The following is a 19,994-nucleotide window of genomic DNA, read 5'->3' on the forward strand; positions in this document are numbered from 1 at the left end:
GTATTATACTAATATAATTTAATTTTTGCTACTAGGTTACAAAACCAGCATTGTCAGCCTCCTTTCTAGCTGAAGGAAATACTATGTTTAATTGCCTTCTCCAAACTGGAATGTTTCTTTTGCTTATTACAACATATATATATTATGTTTATACATTATAAGAGTTTAAGAACATCAGATAAGCAGGTTTCCCAGCAGGTTATTCCCGTTCTCACTGAGGTCACTGGCAAGCACATAGCTCCAGTGGGGACCTAGAGCTATATTCAGGTCAGCGATTGCAGAGGCCTAGCTTAGCTGTTGTGGTTACTGCAGTGTCTGAGGTCAAGATGACAGAAACTCACCCTGGCTGCCGTGCAGGTCTGCCAGACCCTGAATCCACAGAGGGTCCCAGTGAGAAGCACCTGCCAGGCCTGCAGGACACCAAGAGAGCAACAAGGGACCCAAACACCATTCCTGATACTGACTCATCGAGTACTGTTCTTACCCCTGCCCTCACAGCTGCACAGATTGCGTCTGGGTCTAAAAATGTCTCTGTTCTGCTATATAATAATTTTTAAAATAAAATGTAACCAAATGCAATGATGATTCCAAAGAAGGAATTACCCTGAAAGTAAAAAAAAAAAAGCCAACAAGAAAGCATAAAGCATGTTGCCAGCTGTGCACCCAAACTATTACTTGCCATACAGTCATGCTGCACTCTCACTCCCAGCACCACCGTGTCTGCTGGATCAGCAGAGTGGTATGATGCAGTTTCCTGAAAATCCCCTGATTTCTCTGTAGGATCTGGGATGTTACCCAGCTGTGAGGGCTGATGGGAATGAACTGTCTAAATGGCATCTTCCTCCACTTCCAATCTGCAAACATGGAATATTTTTATGTATGTGCTTTTCCCCCCTACGGGGGAAGTTTTCTTCAAACACAGCAGAGATTAGACCCCTCCACACACTTTCCCATGCCTAGGTCCCTCCCTTCTCAAGGAATGACAAAAAATAAATAAATGCCTGCTTGAAGCTATAGCACACAGCTATGAAAAAGCCTGAGGAAAGGTAGAGGCAACCCAACGGTCTTACCATGCAAGGAATCCAGCAGCTCTTTCACAACATCCTTATGTCCAAAATATGCAGCCACCACAGCTGCATTGTCATCATTAGGTTCTGTTGGTAACACCACTGATGCTTCCTGCAGTAAATACCTCACCGCCTGCAGATCTCCATATGCTGCTGCAATACCTAAAAGCTGACACTGATAAAGAAAATACAGCAAAAAAAAACTCTGTAAAGGGAGCGGGCAGAGAAAGACAGCATTTCTAGAGCTATGTATTTGTTTGTGCCCATGCACAATACCCAGTGTCACTGTGGTTAACTGAGAATGTCATAAACACTAGTAGCCATTATAATAATTAGTGTCGATATAATATATTAATTTGTTGTTTTTTTGCTTCCTAGTTTTTGGTATGGCTTTACCACAAAAGTGCTCAAGGCACAGAATGGTGAGTGTAAATCCATTTTTCATGGACGAACAGAAAAAGCATTTGCACAGCTCTGCTACAAGATGTAGTATTTCCTGTTTTGGAGATGGCCAGTATGCTTGGACTTGACACATAGGTACTCTCCCAAAACACTAAGATAAGCTCTATGCAAAGAGCAGGCTCAAAATGAGGGCTCTGAAGGCAAAGCAGTGCAGAAGCTGGCACAGAGGATATAGCTCCAAACACAAGCAGCAAAATCTTCCCAGGGGGCCATTACCCATCTTTGTACTGATAGGGGAGTAAATTTTTTGCTAAGTCTATAAACAGCTTCCTTTTTATGAGGAAAAATGCATTTCCCTGTTTTAGTGACCACAGTACCAGCACCCCTCCTCGCACAGCCCCCTGTTCCTACATATGCTGTTCCCTGTGGTCTGTCTCATCTTTCTGATCAGTGTTTTCAAGGGCAAATACCATCCCTGAGCACGTTCCTGAAGTGCCCCACAGAGCCATGTCTGGGATCCTGCAGTATCAGGATAACATATATAACTGAATGGATTTTCTGCATGACAAACAATGGATTGTTTTCTTTCTTCTATTTTGGTTTCTTTCCCCAAAAAATTTGCAGAAGAGTAGTAACCTAACCCTACCTTTTCCACCTGCAGTGCAGTCTCCTCACATGACAACTTAATCAACTCTTGGGCCTTACTGGTGTCTCCAGCTTTGTAAGCATCCTGAATGCTTTCTGTCACAGGTGTCTGAATTACGGAGACTTCGCCAACTGTGGACTGTTTGCCACCCATGTCCACAGTTCCTGCTGTAAAAATAGAAAAGAGGTGTCAGGAAGAAGCAACCTATTCATTACTCATGCACAGTTGCAACATCAATGCATCCTGGCAACAAAAAAAGGGAGCGAATTATATTCAGTGTAGTATTTACTGCATGCAATTTAAAAAAAAAGAGGCAGAAACCTGAACACTCAGTTGCCTGATAAAAGAACATGATAATATATTAAAGTACTTTCCAACAGGGACATGAAACTAAAAGGGACAGTGAGTTCCTCAATTGCTCCCAAAGGTGGTTTCCAAAGGATGGTGTGAAAGCTCACACAGGCAGAGACACCTACGCCCTGCAGCAGACTGCCATACTCAACCTCCTGCTGCAGGAACCAGGGAAGAGAAGGGCTTCCATGAGACTGGCATCTGCAGTACTTCTGATGCAGCAAGGAGTCTGCACGACCTGCAAAGCAATCCTGGTATTAGCCTTGCTTCAGTCACACTCCACCTCCAGACAACAGCCTAACAAAACCCCACTGTACTTCTCCAGCACTTTCAATCAGAGCTTTATACACCTCTAGAAAGGAAAGAAATTGGGAATATTTTGACTCTGGGAAAACAGAGTAAAAGGAGATTACACAAGACGTCTAGTGGTCACCCTGATCAATCCTGGAGAATCTCCTAGGCTAAATTTCTGCGTTTTTTAAATGCCATTAGGAGCCAGAAGAGCTTTTACATGTCAAAGTTTAAAAGCTGCAAGCCATTAAAGATGATGCTTGTGGTGGGTGGATAACAAAAAGGCAGCCATGAAGTCTCACGCCCACCTACCGACCCAACTACCAGGACAGGGAAAGCTGCAGGAAAGACCCTTAATTATGAATAAGATATTCAGGTCTGCTCCTGAACAACATGCAAGACAGAGAAAAGAAGCACTTTTCACTTGAAAAGAGACCATTTCATACTCAATTTTCCCTGCTAAAACATTATTAATTATTACTGCTTATTTGCAAATGGTTAAATAAAACCCTTCAGCCCACAGATTTTCACATGTTAACAAGGATTTATTTTGTTTTCTAAATAGATATGTATGTCAGGCAGGACCTATTTTAATGCAGCCTGAAAAAAGAAGTAAATCTGGACTAATCTTTAACTGTCAGTAAATATCTTTGAATAATGCAGTCTGATTCACCAATATATTCTGACTAACGCTTCTCATCAATTATTTAAATGAAGCTCAAATCACTCAGACATCAGAGACGGCTCCAGAGATTCGTGCCATTAAAAATGTGCCCACATCAATAACCTTTCTTAGATGATGCAGAACGTGTGAAGGACAAGCAGCAGAAATCACGGCAGATGAATGTGGTGTTACATTACAGCATAATAAACAGCATATCAGAGTTCACGTTAATAGGTGCAGTGCCTTCATAATTCTGTAGGTTTAGGGGGTATATGGGAAAAGAAATTAATCCAGCATTTTTTCCCGTCTTTTAGAACAGACCAAATGCCTGTAAGGGATCTCTAAGTATACTGCATATGATTTAATTCTCTTTTCAGTGGACACCAGAGGTAGGAAATGCAAATGATTCTTGGGCAAGTAACTGTACAAAACATGATAGAAGACAGGACGTTAAAGCAAAATAGTTCTGCAGTCTACACAACTCAGAACTGGACTAAGTAAAATCAAAAAGTACAAATCAAGCAAACACTGCAGTTACTGGAACATGCAGCCTCCCCACATTCAGCGCCCTGTGATGAAATCCTGAACCTAAAGAGAAGCACTGGAATTCCCCCTTGGAGGAAAAAATGCCTCACATCAGAGATACAAAAGAGCTGGAAAGCTGAGCAGGAAGCCCTGCAAATCAGGGCTGACAGAACACAGCAATTTTAATCTGGTTCCTAAAAAAATGCTGAAAGGACGGACAAGTTTTACTTCCTTCCAGCCTCAATCCTGATTTTGGGGACTATCACTCAAGACCCGCATCTGCAGCTATTCCACATATACAGGCACATCCTTTTTGTCCAAGAATTGAGCAGGGCCATCTTTATTTCTTTTTAAATCATGGCCAAGGAAGATGGAGGTTCAAGTATCTCACGGTCAGAGATTCATTCAGGGTCTTGGACATGCTGGTGTCATGTCCTCATCTATTTATTACAGAGGTCTCCAGCCAACCTCTCACGCATCCTGCACACCAGAGCTCTTCTTACAGGAGCATCTTCCACCTCTCCTGCTGGAACTGCCCCACTGCAGGGAGGACTACCAAATCAGCTGGCCAGGGAGCACAAGAAGGACCACAGTGTCGTAACTGAGGGAAGGAGGAACTCTGCAAGCTAGACCCTAAACCCAAGACTGCTTTTGTGTTTTATCAAACAACTACTTCACAAAACTACTTGGCTAATGTGTCATGCTTCCTCTTACATTTTTGGCTCCCCTCAAAATTTCCTAAGTCCTCTGTAGTACAATGGCTTAGTTATAACCACTGCTACCATCACCACTGTTTGGAGAACAGAGGCTGGTCATCAACCATTGCAGTCTACTCATGTGCTTTAGGTATAGACTTCTAGGTTGTCCAGGAGCAGCAATGTCACAAATGGCTGGCTTCATGGAGTTCACATGCTCCCAGAGTTAGCTGGCAGTGTAATCAGAGTCTTGGGATATTAATTTCAGTCCTTAAGCTTGATTTCAGTCTTGTCTTAGGCATTTTTTTATTGATCTAACTGCCCAGTTTGAATATCTTAACATCCATCAAATACAAGTCAATAAAAGCTTCACTGAATGTAAGAAACCTGAGCATTCTACTGTTTGAAACCAATATATTTAAATATTCTTGGCAGAAAGATAATACTGCTCATCATACAAGTTTCTTATGTAACTGTCATCACAACTTCTATGATTGCATTCTGCAGAATAAATTGACCTCCTGCCTAAGACTTGAAGAAAGAGCTGCAAAAGGTCTTCAGGAAAAAACAGGTCTTGCAATTGAACTAATCACAAGCCTGAAAAGAGTAAAACTGATAGAGTGATGAAAAAGCTTGCCAACAACCAACAGCTGTACTCACATGATTCTGTCAAACTTAACTTGAGCTTTCAAAGGTTAAAAGAAAGGAGGTGGGCCATCCATTCCTAAATTCCCCAAAACCACAGCAGCCATCCATTGCAAAGCTAAGCATCTCACCAACCAAATTACCCAATTCACAGAAGACTTCCTGGTAACTTAGTAAATGATATATTGACTTATAAAATACAAATGGAAAATAAGCAGCAGTATGTTTTATAAGCTTAATTTATACTTACCAGTAGGAAAAAAAAATTAGGAAAATTACATTCTACTGACTAACGACTGTTCTATTTCTACAAGATGCATGACTGAATTAACATCAGTACTGGCATTCATGTAGGTTGGGAATAAAGTTTTGCCAATACATGCATCAGCCATTTTTAGCAAAAATCTGCGCTGAAATCCAAAGAAATTCTGCCTATGGTTTTAACCCTACAAATCTCATGCTCTTTACCTGACCTCTTCACAGTTTTCATAATAGGGTCACCTCACTTACATATAGCCTTGAACAACATGCTATGAGAGCAATATTGAAGCTGAATAATATTGAACCTCTATTTTTGGACTTGATTGTGCAACATGCTGAGCACTTAAGCCTGGATGTAACAAAGCACTTTTAATTCTTAGATTGCATGGATTTAGGAACTGACTTCTGCACTTCGCACAACACAGGCTATGTTACATTACATTGTTATATGCAAAACGGCATAGCAAGTTATGACATTCTAGCAGTACTTCTTGTAATAAATTCCTATAATAAAAGGCTACTAGAAACTCCAGAAACTCTTACACATCTGTTGTGATTTCCTTTAGTTTTTGCTTTATTGCACACAGACCTGGGACAATATTCCTGTGTCGGCACAGGTTCATCTAAAAGCACTGCCCCAAATCAGCACCCCTCTTCTGAGCTCGCTGCAGGAAAGCAGATGAATGAAGCCTATTTGAACTGAGGTGGTATGGTGTGGTTTCATTTCTCTAATGTGTTTGAATGTCAGTGAAAATAAGGCCATGGGATTTACTCCTTATCATTCAGTCCCTTATCTCCACATCCTATTTGTTTAAGTTCTCCATGGATCCATGGCTTCTTTTCTTTGCTTGCTTTCTACTAATGAATGTAAGCAAGCCAAGCACTGTTTGTAAGGGGAAGATGGGAGGTATTTGCCAACACTAAAACCACATTCTTCATCTATTCCTCATGCCACCTAACAGCTCGTATCAAAGCAACTAACTTTGGAAATATTACCCACTCCTGATTTCTATGTTTTATTCTTTGGAAGTACCTTTTAAGTTTGGCTTTGCAGTAACAGCCTTTTACAACAGCTAGGGCGAGACTAATTTTCTTTTAAAAAAATATTCCAATGGAGGCAGAGGTTGTCAATAAAAAAAGCAGTGACACCTTATTGCCATTCAAAGGTTACAAAAGAGTCAATCTTAAAGTGCAACAGACTGCTGTTCCAGCCCAGAGAAACAAAACAAAAATAAGTCTTATCAATAATAAAGGGTACCACGAGAATTTCAGAGATATATGTAGTTATACCCTGCCTCAGGCCTTGTTATTACAGCAGGTGAAAAAAAATAAATCTAAAATTTCTAAATTGACAGTACGCCATTATCAGCAAAAAGGTGAGGGGGGGTTTGCAGGTCAATGCTGTGAATCAGCAAACGGCTGTGTAACAAAACAGCACACTGTGTAGATGATTATCATCTTTACATCCCAAATCACTGCATTCCTGTCTCTGACATACAAACTCACAGAATTTGTAAGTGCTACATTAGTCCCTTTGATAAAGTAGGAGTTCTTTGGCAACTAACTAGGATATTTTTATTTAGCAGAGAAAGATATAAATGAGATGCTTAACACCAGATAAAACAGGGCAGGAAGCTAACTTACTCCAAACCAGAATTACAATAATAATAAAACTTTAAAACTGCTACTGACCTTGTCATAATGTGTGCAGGTATTTCCAGAGACAGGAGCAAATCAAAACGATGACTTTGACATAGCATCCCATTCAGTGATGCTCAATTAAGCTATTAATTCCTTGGACTTAGCCACCCACCTCTGCTCAGCACAAGCAGCTCTTACAGTGGCCACTGGATGTAAATGTCTTTTGGCTGGCTGGCTGCTTCTTTGTCTGAATGAACCACTACATTTTAGCCTTGACAGTTATTTTCATCTCTATGTCCCATTACAGTGAAATCTAAGCCTCTGGTTCAGAGAGGATCTGAGGATGGGGGTGGGCAGGGAGGCTGCCTCTCTGGGCTGAGCTCAGACATTAATTCCTCAACAGCACCAGATGGCTACAGCTAACCTTTACCATTTTGCTAATCTTTTGCCATTTTGACTTCTGAGTGCTGCCACAAAGCAAATAAAAAAATGGGACAGAGATGAGGTTTAAGATGTGCCGAATATTTAAAGCCAACCCCCCCAAACGCTTAAAAACTCACAAGTTCACTGAATATTTTTCAATACTACTCTACAGAAGCTTTGGCCAGCTGGTTTGCGAAATTAATGGAAAGCCAGGTTATTTCTGAGTCTTTGTAACAGGCTCGTGTATCTTCTGTTGCTTTGACAAACTTCAGCCTAAACTGAACAACAGCCAACGGGAAGCATCCAGGGATTTCAAAGGATGGATCTTTCCTACATTGCTCTTTCCACTTAGATGGGTAAGAAAAATTTTTCAGTCCTCTAGAAATCTTTGAGATACTGAAAAATATTTCCCATCCTAAACCAGGCAGAAAACCCCAAATCCTAGGGTTTTTAATTTAAAAAAAAAAAATAAATTAAGATTTTAAAGTCAGCTCAAGTCAGTAAAACTGCTTTATGAAACAGCTACCTTTTGTGTTCCTTCTCTGATTAGATGACACCACTTTAAAACAGGGTTTCATTTGTTGTTTAAAAAAAAGTCACAAGATTTCATTCATTCAATTCATTCATTTCTTAAAAGATAAAGTCACAGACCCAGGAGGGAAGCTGTTCCCCCCACCTGCCCAGATGCCCTCAGTCCATATGGCCCCACAGCCAGGACTTGGCCCAGAACCATTCAAAGGAGGGTCCTGCAGCAAGATTTAGGCAAAATACATATGGCTCAACTAATTCTGCTAGAAAAATGTCCCCAGAAGGATTCAAAAATGGTCAGAACCCCTTATAAACCCCGCTGTGAGAAGTCAAGGAAGGAGAGGAAGTTAGGGTAAATCCAACCCAGCGATAACAAGATGGTTTATCTGGGAAATTCAGCATCCTCACTGGAGAGACACCACCAGAACTGGGCCATGTCCCTCTGACCCTGATTAGTATCTCTTCACAACAAGTGAGACGTGCCAGCTTCTCAGGACAGTGGAAACCCTCCACACACTTTTTCTGTCTATTTTTTGTGGTTCCATTTCACACAAACATCCATTATTTCAGCTAATTAAAGGAGTGGCTCTGCACTAAGATCCTTCTGCCAAGGCAGTGGAAAAGATGATGTATCGAGTACAAAAGACACCCGCATCTACAACACAGCTTATAACCAATGCTCACTGCCCCAAAAGGAAACTTACTACCCTACAAAAGACCAGATCTAAACCACAGAAGAATGCTTCAAAGACAAAAATCCAGCACTGAAGGGATCTTTTTCACTATTATTGCATAATCTGGAATTATTTTTAAATTGTTTACATGCCAGTACCACTCACGCGAAGTGCCGATCTGCATTACACATTTTCCAGCAAGCACAGAGGATCTTGTAAAGGGCATGCTGACAATTTTAGGTACAGCCATGCAAAGTGACCAATTATCACCACAGCCATTGGAAATTTTCTATTTAGAAACACTATTAACCTGCAAGGAAAAACGTGTTTGCTAATGCAAACCTGAAAGGAAAATAATAAGTCCCGGATGGAAAAATGCTCTGGACTCCTGCCTTTCTAAGGGGCTCCAGAACTGACTGACAAAAACCAGACACCTCCAAAGGCTTTAGCTCCACACTTACACAATCATTTCTTCATCATCCAAGACAATGGGGGAAAAGGGGACAGAAAAGCCTCAGATACTAGTATCACTGAGACTCGGCAGACTTTAGTGGGCAATATCACAGATGCCTGAATGGCTGTGTGAAGCTGTCTGTTTGTATGTCAGAGCCAGGACTGAGCTGAGGCTGAAAAGCTCTACCAGATCTGAGCAGGCTCCTGCATTTTTGTGTGCCTTGCAGAGGCCTGGGACTCTGGAAATTATTTGTATTGTCCAAGAAGTTAAAATGAAACCAAGCTGGTTGTTCTTACTTTGCTGAAGTACAAAAGAGGCTACACAAAGTCATTACAAGGCAAGGAGGGGAGGTTAGAGAGACCACAAAGAATTACACACTGGAATATGACTGTCAGAGCAAACTCATCATGTCAGTGTGCAAATCACATTGGAAAGTGCAAGATAGCTTCGGGGTCACAATCGATACAGCTATCCAGGAAAAAGGAACAAGGGCTACTACAAGTGATATGTGTAAGAATACTACATGTAGTAGCTTGGGATATGCCTCTTTTCTTGCACCCTGCAAGACAACAGCTCTACTTTAGACATGATGCTCCCCACTGTTTTATTTTTTTTTTAAGTGCACGCACCATTTCTACTGCCTGGGCTATACATGATGCAAGAGGGGCAGCAGGACTGTGATCACAGAGTCAGAGCAGAGACAGCTCATCAGCACCATGACTGGGACCCCCTCCTCACGCTTGGTCTCTGGGGGCTGCAGCCAGCGCCTTGTGTACTGATAAAGCCTACACAAATCCCTGTCAGGCTGTGCATACCAGCACACAAGACTCCTATTGCTCCACCCCCCACCTTTAGTTTCACCCTCTCCATTTATAAAGAAAGCTTCCTTAGCTGCAATAGATAACAAGACAACCCCCACATCCTGAAAAAAATGGCAGCAGCCAACGGCAAACATAGGGCTGCTGCCTCCTCCCCTCTCTTCTCCTTTTGGTTTTTCACCAAGCGGCTGAGAACCGAACACAAGCAGGCAGCCCTTTGCTAACTATGCCATCGCCAGCTTACCAGCACAATGAACTGGGCCGCTGTTGATGACAGTGATGCTTTTACTCTCTCCCCTGAGGATTAAGCAGCTTTACGTGCACATGTTCATCCTTTTTGAACTGTAGGAGCACTCAGAGCATCCGTGGCCACAACATATTTCTCAGTGGTCAGGTTGTCTCATGAAAGCACCACCATCACTGCTGGACACACTACTAAGTTTTGGGTAGGGAAGGAACAGAACGGTGACAACCTCCGGCAAGCACAAGGCAAAGGCTAGCTCGCACAGAGAAAGGGTTACCCCACCTCCCTCCCGAAATGCCCTCTTTGGGGCACAAAGGATCAGCAAAGACTACAAAGAACACTGATGGTGTTAATTTCCACCCCCCAGGGAGAGAGATTGAGGGAACCAAGAGAGCTCCAAACGGCCAGAGTGCCAACTGCTGTATCGAAAATACAAATGACTCAGCTCTAAGTGAAAGTTTCTATTTTTGTCTTTTTTGGCCTCAGTAATTTGATTCCAGTCCTACAGCTTGAATCATTCAGAAATATGTTTTTGCATGCAAGGCCAGCTATGCCACTCTTGCTTTCCAAATTTTACATTGGAAGATATACATTAAGCATGCAAAAGCATGACTATGCTTTTGGATTTTCTTCGTGTTCGTTTCCAGGCATGGCTGGAAAGAGAGGATTATTAAATGATGAAAGGTGTCTCTAGTGAGACCATTCCTGTCCAACTGAATCAAATATTATAGCCATGAAACCAAACTAAGACTGGATTTCATTTGAAACTTCATAAAATAAAATTTCATGGATAACTTCAGTTTCCTTTGAAACTTTTCCTCTTCCCTAATGTTCAAGCTTTCATCAGAAGGAGAAAAATTCCACGCATCAGTGTTTTCTCTCTCGCAAAGAAATAATTTGCTCTACATTCTTCTAAAAGAAGTCATTAATTATTCAAACTGGGGAAGCACCAGTTCAAGGCCAGCTCCCTTCTGCTACATCCTCCTTAGACATCTATTTAAAGCTAGCTTTAGAAAGAAGCAAATGCTGCGAGTCCCAGCTGTGAGAGGTTACATCTGGAAGAGTTCAGGGACGGACTCCCCGTGTGCATGCGAGGGGAGGAGGATGAGCCCAAGGTCTCTACCCAGGTCTCTTTGTCTCTTCTGAGTCCAAGTCCTCTACTGGCTCTATCAAAGACACATCCAGCAACTCCACAGCTTGAGAAAAGCAGCTCCTAAGCTTATGTTTCACTTTCATAACACACATAAACACCCTCCTAAATGGAAAACCCATTTACAACACTGCAACCCAACTGCTGGTCAAAAATAATAGCACAGAAGCAGCGTCCCTCCAGCCCCATGAAACTCCACAGATGCTACCGGGAAAGACAAACCTTAGTGGGGCCTTCAGAGAAAGCTGGTGAAAGTGGTAGGATGAAGCTCATAGTTGCTCCATCAGGACCCCTTGGGCCACAGCAGCAAACCTAATTTTCCACCCCTCCATCACATGGCAGGGGTCCTGGGTAGCTGCTGTCACCTATGTGGCTACCAGTGTCCCTCCTCCCTTCCCCAAGGAGCACAGCAGGTCTCTTACAGATCTGTGATGTAGGAAGATTTTGGAAAGGCTAGTCAGAGAGGAGGAAAAAAAAGGGAAGACAACATTTAAAAGATCTGTAAAATACCTTGCATGACTCCAGTTTATCATGTTCAAGGAAAATTAAGAGAATCTAAAAGAGGCAGAGAAGAATAATCAAAGAAATGGATCGTCTAATTATAAGACTACAGATGAAAAGAGTTTGGCTTTTTGAGTCTGGAAAAACGAAGGCTGGACAGGGATGGGAGTACTGTCTATAAATACATCCAGAGGGAGATATCTGGGAAGAAGAGGAGCTATTATGTACAGGGTATGAATCCATTTTGGCTGCCAATTAGAAGAAAGTTTAAAATGTGGGAGAAAAGAGGCTCTGGAACAGTCTTCCAGAAAAAGCAGAAGCAACAGACAAGCCAACCTGGTTAAAACAGGCCTTGCATAAGGTTTAGGAGTGGGGACACCAGAACACTGACCTCCCCACACTCCTTCCAGCCCTACAGCCTGTGTTCCCACATTACTGATGTGCAGAAGTTAACCCAGCTACCAAGCACTATCAGTCATAATGAGACAATTAAAGCTCCACAGGCTACTTTGAGGGAAGTTTGTAGAAAAAGAGAATACCTTTTATTAAACAAACTGATAGATCTAAGGAAAAGCAGACACATCTAAGGGAAAGAACCTTTCAAGAGATTTCAGGAGGTAAACACCCCTTGCAGCAAAATCCAAGCTTAGCATGTTAGACACAGTTCAATGTGCTTCTTTAACTGTACCTGCTAGCCCAATAAAACACCTTATTCTTTACTGCCCTCACTTCTCATTTATCACCAAGATAACGACTCTAGTTTAGGTAAAAGTGTTGCATGCAGAGGAAAAGAAAATGCAATCAAGATATTGGATACTGTTAGGCATCAAGAGTGTTGAACAGGCAATTTGGCAACAGCAGAGCCAAGGGAAGCACAGAGCTGGGAAGAACATCAGAGGAAAGAGATTAATATAATAGTCTGGAAAGGAAAAGAAAAGAAAAAAAAACAACCACCCAAACTAGTGGATAATGCGAGGCTCCACTCCAGCTTCTACTGAACTCAATGTGAGCACGCATTTCCACCAGCTTCCATGTGAGTAGGAGCAGATCCTCTGAGATGCCGGTTTCTGGGACAGAGAATCTAAGAGGGAAGATCACCTTAACAGCTGTGTCTGAGGCAGAAGAGAAAGCCTGATAAAAAGACTTCTGCTGTTGGCCCAGACAGTGCTGGTCCTCAACCAGGCTGCATAGCAATGCGCTGCCAAAGCTTTAACAGGGGCTACCAAAAAAAGCAAAACCTTCCCTCACTTGTGACAAAACCTACAAGCAGCAGAAGTGCCTGCATTTGCAGAAGTATTTCCTTTTTGTCTTCCTGACATCTGGGAATATCAGCATTCATTTCAGTGGACAGAGGACAAGGACTCTGCCTGGGAGGATGCATTCAAATGAAGGTACATGTTGTGAACCCGCTGCATTCCACGGCATTTTTAGGTGGCTGCTCCAAGGCAGAGACAGCAAAATCAGGCAAGGTCCGTTTCATCCCCTTCCCACCAACCTCTGATGAACTCTGATCCACTGCACCTGAGAACCTGGTCCAATCCATGCAAATTACTTTGATTTGATAGTTTTTATTGCCACCCTGCCATTGCATGAAAGGTCCAAGGTGCAAAACATTGGAGAATTGTGACCATGATTACAAGCCCACTTGAGGAGCTAGACATTCTTGTTTTTCAAGCTACATGAGATCTGAAAAGGGATCCTGTCCGTTAGTGTTAGGAGGGGGGAATAAAAAACAGAAGTTCCTGTTTGATGCAAAAATAAAAGCATTTTCAAAGGCTCTTTGATGTGCAAGACAGAAAGACATGCAGGCAGATTCTGGAGGAGGTCTTGTCTTCAGCAATTACCAGCACTCTTTTTGAATTTTACTCCCCAGACAGAATTTTTATGTGAAGTCAATAATCACACTGCAGAGTGTATCAGCTCTAAACCTTGTGGCTTTTCAGTTAAGCAGCAATAACCTCTAGTCTCGGGAATAAAACAAATAACTCCAAAACCAACTAACTGCAGGTGAAGCAATTCCAAAGACATACATGCTTTTAAAAGATTTCATTTTGAGCTCTTCTCGGGTAGCCATGCCAGTTTTCCAAGCGATACTCTGATCATTAAAACAAGCAGTGATGTAATTTCCACAGCGACCACAAACATACCAAGAATATTTGAGCTAAATTTATCCAGACTTCTTGATTGAATCACTGCTTCGGTTCGTTATTTTTCCATGATTTTCAACTACGCACTGAAAAGGAGTTGTGGACAGCCTGAGACTAAGCTTTCCCCAGCAGTATCCAAAATGCCAACCTTTATGCTTGGGAGCCGTTATGTTGACAATTAGAAACAAAATTAAGCTGCTCCTCCAGCTACCAACCCCAGCTCCCTGCTCCTTTCACCCTTTGCCTTCCTCCCGCCCTTCCTGTAGCAGACTGACCCTTGCCTTCACCCTTGGGTGACACAACATGGGGCTTGTCTGCGGCCGAGAAGTTCCTGAAGCTCACCACAGATCTGCTGCCCGCCCCACCCAGAGAGTGTGAACCAAAAAAAGAAAAGACCTGCACTAGATTTCACACTGCTCTGTGCAGCTCCGTGGCAGACCACAAGTCTGTCTCTCTGGAGCAACACGTCCCACCACCACAAGTACCTGTACCAGAAGAGCTCAGGCTAGGGAAGGCTGTCTAGGCACCTTCACTTGCAGGTACCTGTAAAAAACACATAATCTACAAAGACATCACTGGGTTTCGCCTTCTCTTCCGACATGCACAGGGTGGCTAATTGTCATACTGGGAGGGATCAACTATTTGCAAAAAATGCAGCATAACCCCCAAGATTTTACTATGTCAGCTCTGCTGTTGTCCAATGGAAATCTTTTTTGACTGCCATACTTTAACATGGTCTGAGTATGTCCTTGCTGACTCCATTTCAGATTCATGATCAGACTCACTGAGTTTGCCTGCATGTAGTTGTACATGTTTTGAAGGCAATTGGTAATTTCTGAAAGCACACTTTTTTTTTTTTTTTAACCAGAAACTGCCATCACGCAGAGCCCCTCTGACTGCAGGAGGGCTTTTTGAAGGTTGAGGGCCTTCCTCAACACTTAAAGGCTTATTTTGTAAGTTCTCCCTCTGAGTAAGAGCAAGGCTCAAACTCAAACCATGCACACACTTCTGTTGTGAAACTATCAGCAGCTTAGTACTGCTGTGGTGATACATAATCATGCAAATAACCAGCTTCTGACCCACTAATGAGCACACAGATTTGGATTAAGGAAAGGAATTATATATTACCCTAACTTGACGTAAAATCTGAAACAGTTCCTATTAAGAGACAGAGTTCACAGTTAAGTCAGCATGTCTGGAGGTATTTAAAAGACGTGTAGATGTGGTGCTTCGGGACATGGTTTAGTGGTGGACTTGGCACTGCTGGGTTAACGGTTGGATGAGACGAACTTAAAGGTCTTTTCCAACCCACATGATTCTGTGATTCTATGATTCTATACAGCAGCTGGGAGCTGAATGTTATAAAATCCATCCCCCGCACCCTCATCGGCAATGCAAACATTTCCTCCCAGTTAGCTGCCTTCTGCCAAGCAGAGCCCTGGCAGCCCCTTTATCGATCAGAGAAATGAAAAACAAACAAACCGCAGACTTAATGCTGTAAGGATCCCTGAAGATCTGATCCAAGCCTGTTATGTCAGTGCAAAGACTTTAATGGGTTTTGGATAAGGCCCCCATAGGCTTTGGAGAGGATTAAAAAAAATAATTCATAGCACTTTCTTTAATGCAAGTATAAAACCGCCTGCAACATCACTGACAAAAAAATAAATCAATTACAGGCCTGGTAAAGACTGAGCTGGTGTGAATACAATCAGTTGCTTTTTCACACTGAAACAGGACAACGGTTCTATGAGCACATCAACTCTCACCTGAGAGCTACCTTATAATTACAGATCGAGGAGTCCCTGTGTACAGGATTTTCTTTACTACCTCATCACCTTATCTTTTTTTTTTCCCAGGCTTCTTGATAGAGTTGTCACAAGTTACATTTTAATGTAATACACCACAAATACATTTTTAACTGAAAGGTGGAAAAATGAAGCTGTATAGCAGCAGACAATGCCAGATACAGCTCAGATAAATATCAACACTTTACTACTGTCTGTAAATCAAACTGGCTCTCAGGTTGGACTCAATTAGCTTCCCAACGTCTGCACTGCACTGCTGGCACTCCCAGCAGCTCTGCCCTCCTTGCTATAGCCCTCAAGTTCAAGAGCAGGCTGGTTTTGACAGTATTTATTGGGAAAAAGCTGGTCCTGCCACTACTAAGACCTAAGTGCTCCTTTATACCTCCTTGACTCCAGAAGGATGCAGCACCCACAAGCCAAACTCCCACTTTTGACACGCACAAAACGACATTTTCAAAGGCAAATGGTTCTTCCGGATGCCTCTGTTTCAAAACACAAGGGACATCTTCTAGGGGTGTGTCTAAAGAACACTGCTTAGTAGCCAGACTCTGAAAATTAGTTCGGAGTGTCTTGAATTAGGCACCTAATTGTAAATGTCCCAGCATTCATTGCCCTTTTTGGAAATGCAGGCTCAGTTTGGTGAGAAGGTACAATACACAGCTCTACTACAGTCTGCATGGGAGAGCAGGCTAAACCACACACATTTTCTGCTGCAGACCAGCCTTCCGCATTAGCTTTTGGCCCCATGTACAGAAACTGTACCACTTCTGTATGAAGTGTGTATTTAAATATGTTTAAAAATATAAGCCTATTACTGCTTTACTAGTGTACTTCCTATTCCTGCCTAGCATTTCCTACTTCTCCTTCTGCAGGGCATTATGCAGTAAGACTAACTCACATAAGATATCCATTTCATTTTTTGCCCCCCCCCCCCCCCCCTTTTTTTTTTTTCTTGTAGGAATAACTTTCAATTTGCTGTTTGGACTCAAATTAACTCACAGCTTAATGAACAGGAAGAAAACCAGAAAACCTTCAAGGCTCATTTAGTTTGATTATACAGAACTTCAAGCAACCAACACACTTTACAGGTCTCTCGTGCTCTGTGCGCTCAGATCACCTTCCAGATGCTCTCCTTGTCCTCACTGCCACGCTGTCACAGTAGATTCAGGGTAATGTTACTACAGGGCAATGTGTAGAAAAAGCAGGACAGAGGGGGCAGGTACTTTTTCCCTGTTATACGGCACAATGTGCCACAGATGGGGCTAAGTCAACATGCCCTGAGATCTAGCTGGCCCTAGCCCCATGGGCACAGCTGATGTAAAGATTTTTAAGGTTTACATGGCAACTTCATGAAGAACAAAGTGATATCAGTGGTGCTGCCAACCCTGATTTTCCCTTCCTCCTTTATTCAGCAGAAGAGATTTATAAGCAAGATATTAACACTACCAAATGCAAGTTTCTGCCCTTCACATTTAAGGCAACAAATCAACTGTGCACAACTATGAGGAAATGACAGCAAAGGTCTCATCTGGAGGCCATGTACATGCACATCCAGGAGCGGGTGAGCTCTGCCTGCTTTGATTGTTATAAAGAAGTCAGGTTCTTCCTGTAGACTTTTATCTTTTTAAGTGGATTTCACACTGCCAGACTGTCAGCCTGGAAGGCTCAGCTTATCCACAAAATGGAGAGCAAGGGCAGAGGCTCTGTGAAAGTTTCCATCCCTCCACCTGCAGTCCCGTCACCTCAAACTGCCACCGTAGGACGGCTGCCCCAGCCACATTTGCAAATGTCCTGCCCTAATGCAAACAGGGCAGCGACGCTGGATGCACAAAGTGATGTCCCGAGAGAATAAGCTGTTTCATTTGCTATTAGCTAACCTTAAGCTGTCACCATTCAATCCATTGTGAAACTTTCCATATAAAATTGCACTAGCTCCTGAGCAATCCCTCTTGTTAAAATGACTCTTAACTCTTCCAGTTAAGCTCTTCTTACTTGCACTGGGGACTTTTCTATGATTCAGGAAGCGGTGCTGCAGGCAGCAGCTTTCGCTCCAAGTCAGCACTGAGCTGAGCCATGGCCCAGACAGAATTGCAAAGGACACCACCATCTTGGGTAGTGTCTTTCTGATAAAATATAAAGCCCTGTGAACTGCAGGGTCACCACAGCACTTCTGAAGCTTGAAGAACCTCTGGTCCACTCCAAATGCCAGCTGAAGTCATTATATACTCATTACTTGTTTGCTCCTTCATTTTAATATTTAGGTCACTTTTCCAGGCATACTGCAATGTCTATCTGTGCCTCCCTGGACAGTTGAAAGACACCAGCTTACAACAGATCTGCCTCAAAAGTAGTTATGAAGGTTCATTCAGTTAATATCTGTAAAGCTACTATAATATTTCAAACAGGTATCATTGGCATCGTTGTCCCTAATTACATAACATTCTATATATTACAACATAACACCCCTTTTCAATGCTCATTTCTAGATTTAGCAGGAGAGAAGAGACATCTGGTGTGTTTGAAGGATAATCCAATTCTACCTCCGAGACACACACAAGTGGCGTACAAACGTTCTGCAACTTTGAATAAAACTCTCAGTAAGAAAGCGATAAGCTCTAATAAAATTACCCTTACATTTCAGAAGACAATGATTGCTTTTCTACATCTTTGCTGAACTGTCTCCTAGAAACTCATATGAGAATTAAATCCTAGCTGTAAAATCTCGTAAGAATCAAAAAAACCAACCAGCCTGCAGAAAGGAGATGAATTTCTATTCTGTTCTAGGCATTCATACAGTGTTATCTTTGGGCTTCCATTGTATTCCCTACAAGATTCATATTATGTCACCTCCACTACATTACATAGAGCTCTTCAACCAAGTTTAAAAAAACCGAAACCCCATGCCTCATGAGAGACTGCAGCCACTGCCATATCTCTGCTCACTTTCTTTCTTTCAATTAGGACAGGATGAACAAATCTGGGAGAGGGGAAGCAGGGTCTGAGGAAGCAAGAGATGCTGACTGCACCCAAAACGGAGCATTATTCTGCACTCCAGTGACAAACCCTCTCTGTGCATCAGCGTGCTCGGCCAGCATCAAGTCAAGCCCAGCACCTTCCCCAGAAGGTAGAGCGGGTCCAGTTCTGAAACACAGCTTGCCCGCTCTCAGGATAAATGGGCATCCTGCTGGGACACAGGCACGATCACTGCTGCAGCCAAGAGAAACAGCAGGAGACACGAGTGGTCAGGTGAGCCCTTACATCAAATGTTATATTTGCTAACTAAAGTCAATGATGCTGTCAACCTGTTATCCACATGAAGACCTAGCTAAATGTATAGCTGTCAGGAAAAAAAAACCCTAAAAATGTCAAGGCTTTCAAACGATCCAGGCACCGGGTACACACGGTACCTGCTGGAAGGTGCCTCCTGCACTATGCCAGCTGTAATGCTGCACCGATCCAACTGACCTGTCACGGTGCCACAAGCACCACCGTGCTGTTTGTTAAACCTCTCACATCCACACACCTGTCTTTCCTGCCCGAAAAAAACAGACCCTAAGCTTTGCGAGCACTAATGAGGTCATCAGCATTAAGGAAATTATCTGTGATCTCACTCCACTTCCCAGTGGTTCCCTGTGAATGGAAGCAGAAGGCTGCATCTAGATTGTTAATAAATGCACGTAAACAATAGGTTCAAATGTGGAGGCTGAATGAGTCACTGCGTTCCTGTGTTCAAGCTGTGTAATAGGATCCAAATGCAGAACAAGGACCAGCTAACTTAGGGAGTGGACCAGCTAGCTAATGACAATTATTCTTGGCAGGACTCACACAATCCCAAAATAAAAATGAGTTTGAACATGTACAGTATGCTTATAAAAAGCAAATCCACGAGGGAAGTATGGATATTAAGCTTTCCTAGCATCTCTTTGCCAGTCTTCCAACACTGTTTATCAAATAAATTAACCCAGACATGTAAGTATAGAAGAGTTACACCAGGAAGATTTGTAACGCTTCCAGTTAACCAGTTTAACTGATTATATTTACATAACAGAAACATGTAATAAA

The 19,994-nt window shown here is 42.5% G+C and overlaps 1 protein-coding gene across 3 annotated transcripts in view; it reads right to left on the reverse strand.

Moving 5' to 3' along the window:
• LRRK1 (leucine rich repeat kinase 1) overlaps positions 1–19,994 on the reverse strand; it is an 82,544-nt gene that overhangs the window by 57,358 nt on the left and 5,192 nt on the right. The window contains exons 1-3 of one of the 3 annotated variants that reach the window (XM_040601730.1): positions 7,240–7,468; positions 2,116–2,282; positions 1,071–1,242 (exon numbers count right to left, since the gene is read on the reverse strand). In XM_040601730.1, coding sequence (XP_040457664.1) covers positions 1,071–1,242; positions 2,116–2,268 — 325 coding nt within the window. In that variant the 5' untranslated portion in view covers positions 2,269–2,282; positions 7,240–7,468. Of the gene's footprint in view, positions 1–1,070; positions 1,243–2,115; positions 2,283–7,239; positions 7,469–19,994 lie in introns of those variants that run through there. The other 2 variants (XM_040601729.1, XM_040601731.1) reach the window with 2 other exon arrangements.

This window comes from Falco naumanni, chromosome 7 (genome assembly GCF_017639655.2).
Source record: "Falco naumanni isolate bFalNau1 chromosome 7, bFalNau1.pat, whole genome shotgun sequence".
In the NCBI taxonomy this organism is placed as follows: domain Eukaryota; kingdom Metazoa; phylum Chordata; class Aves; order Falconiformes; family Falconidae; genus Falco; species Falco naumanni.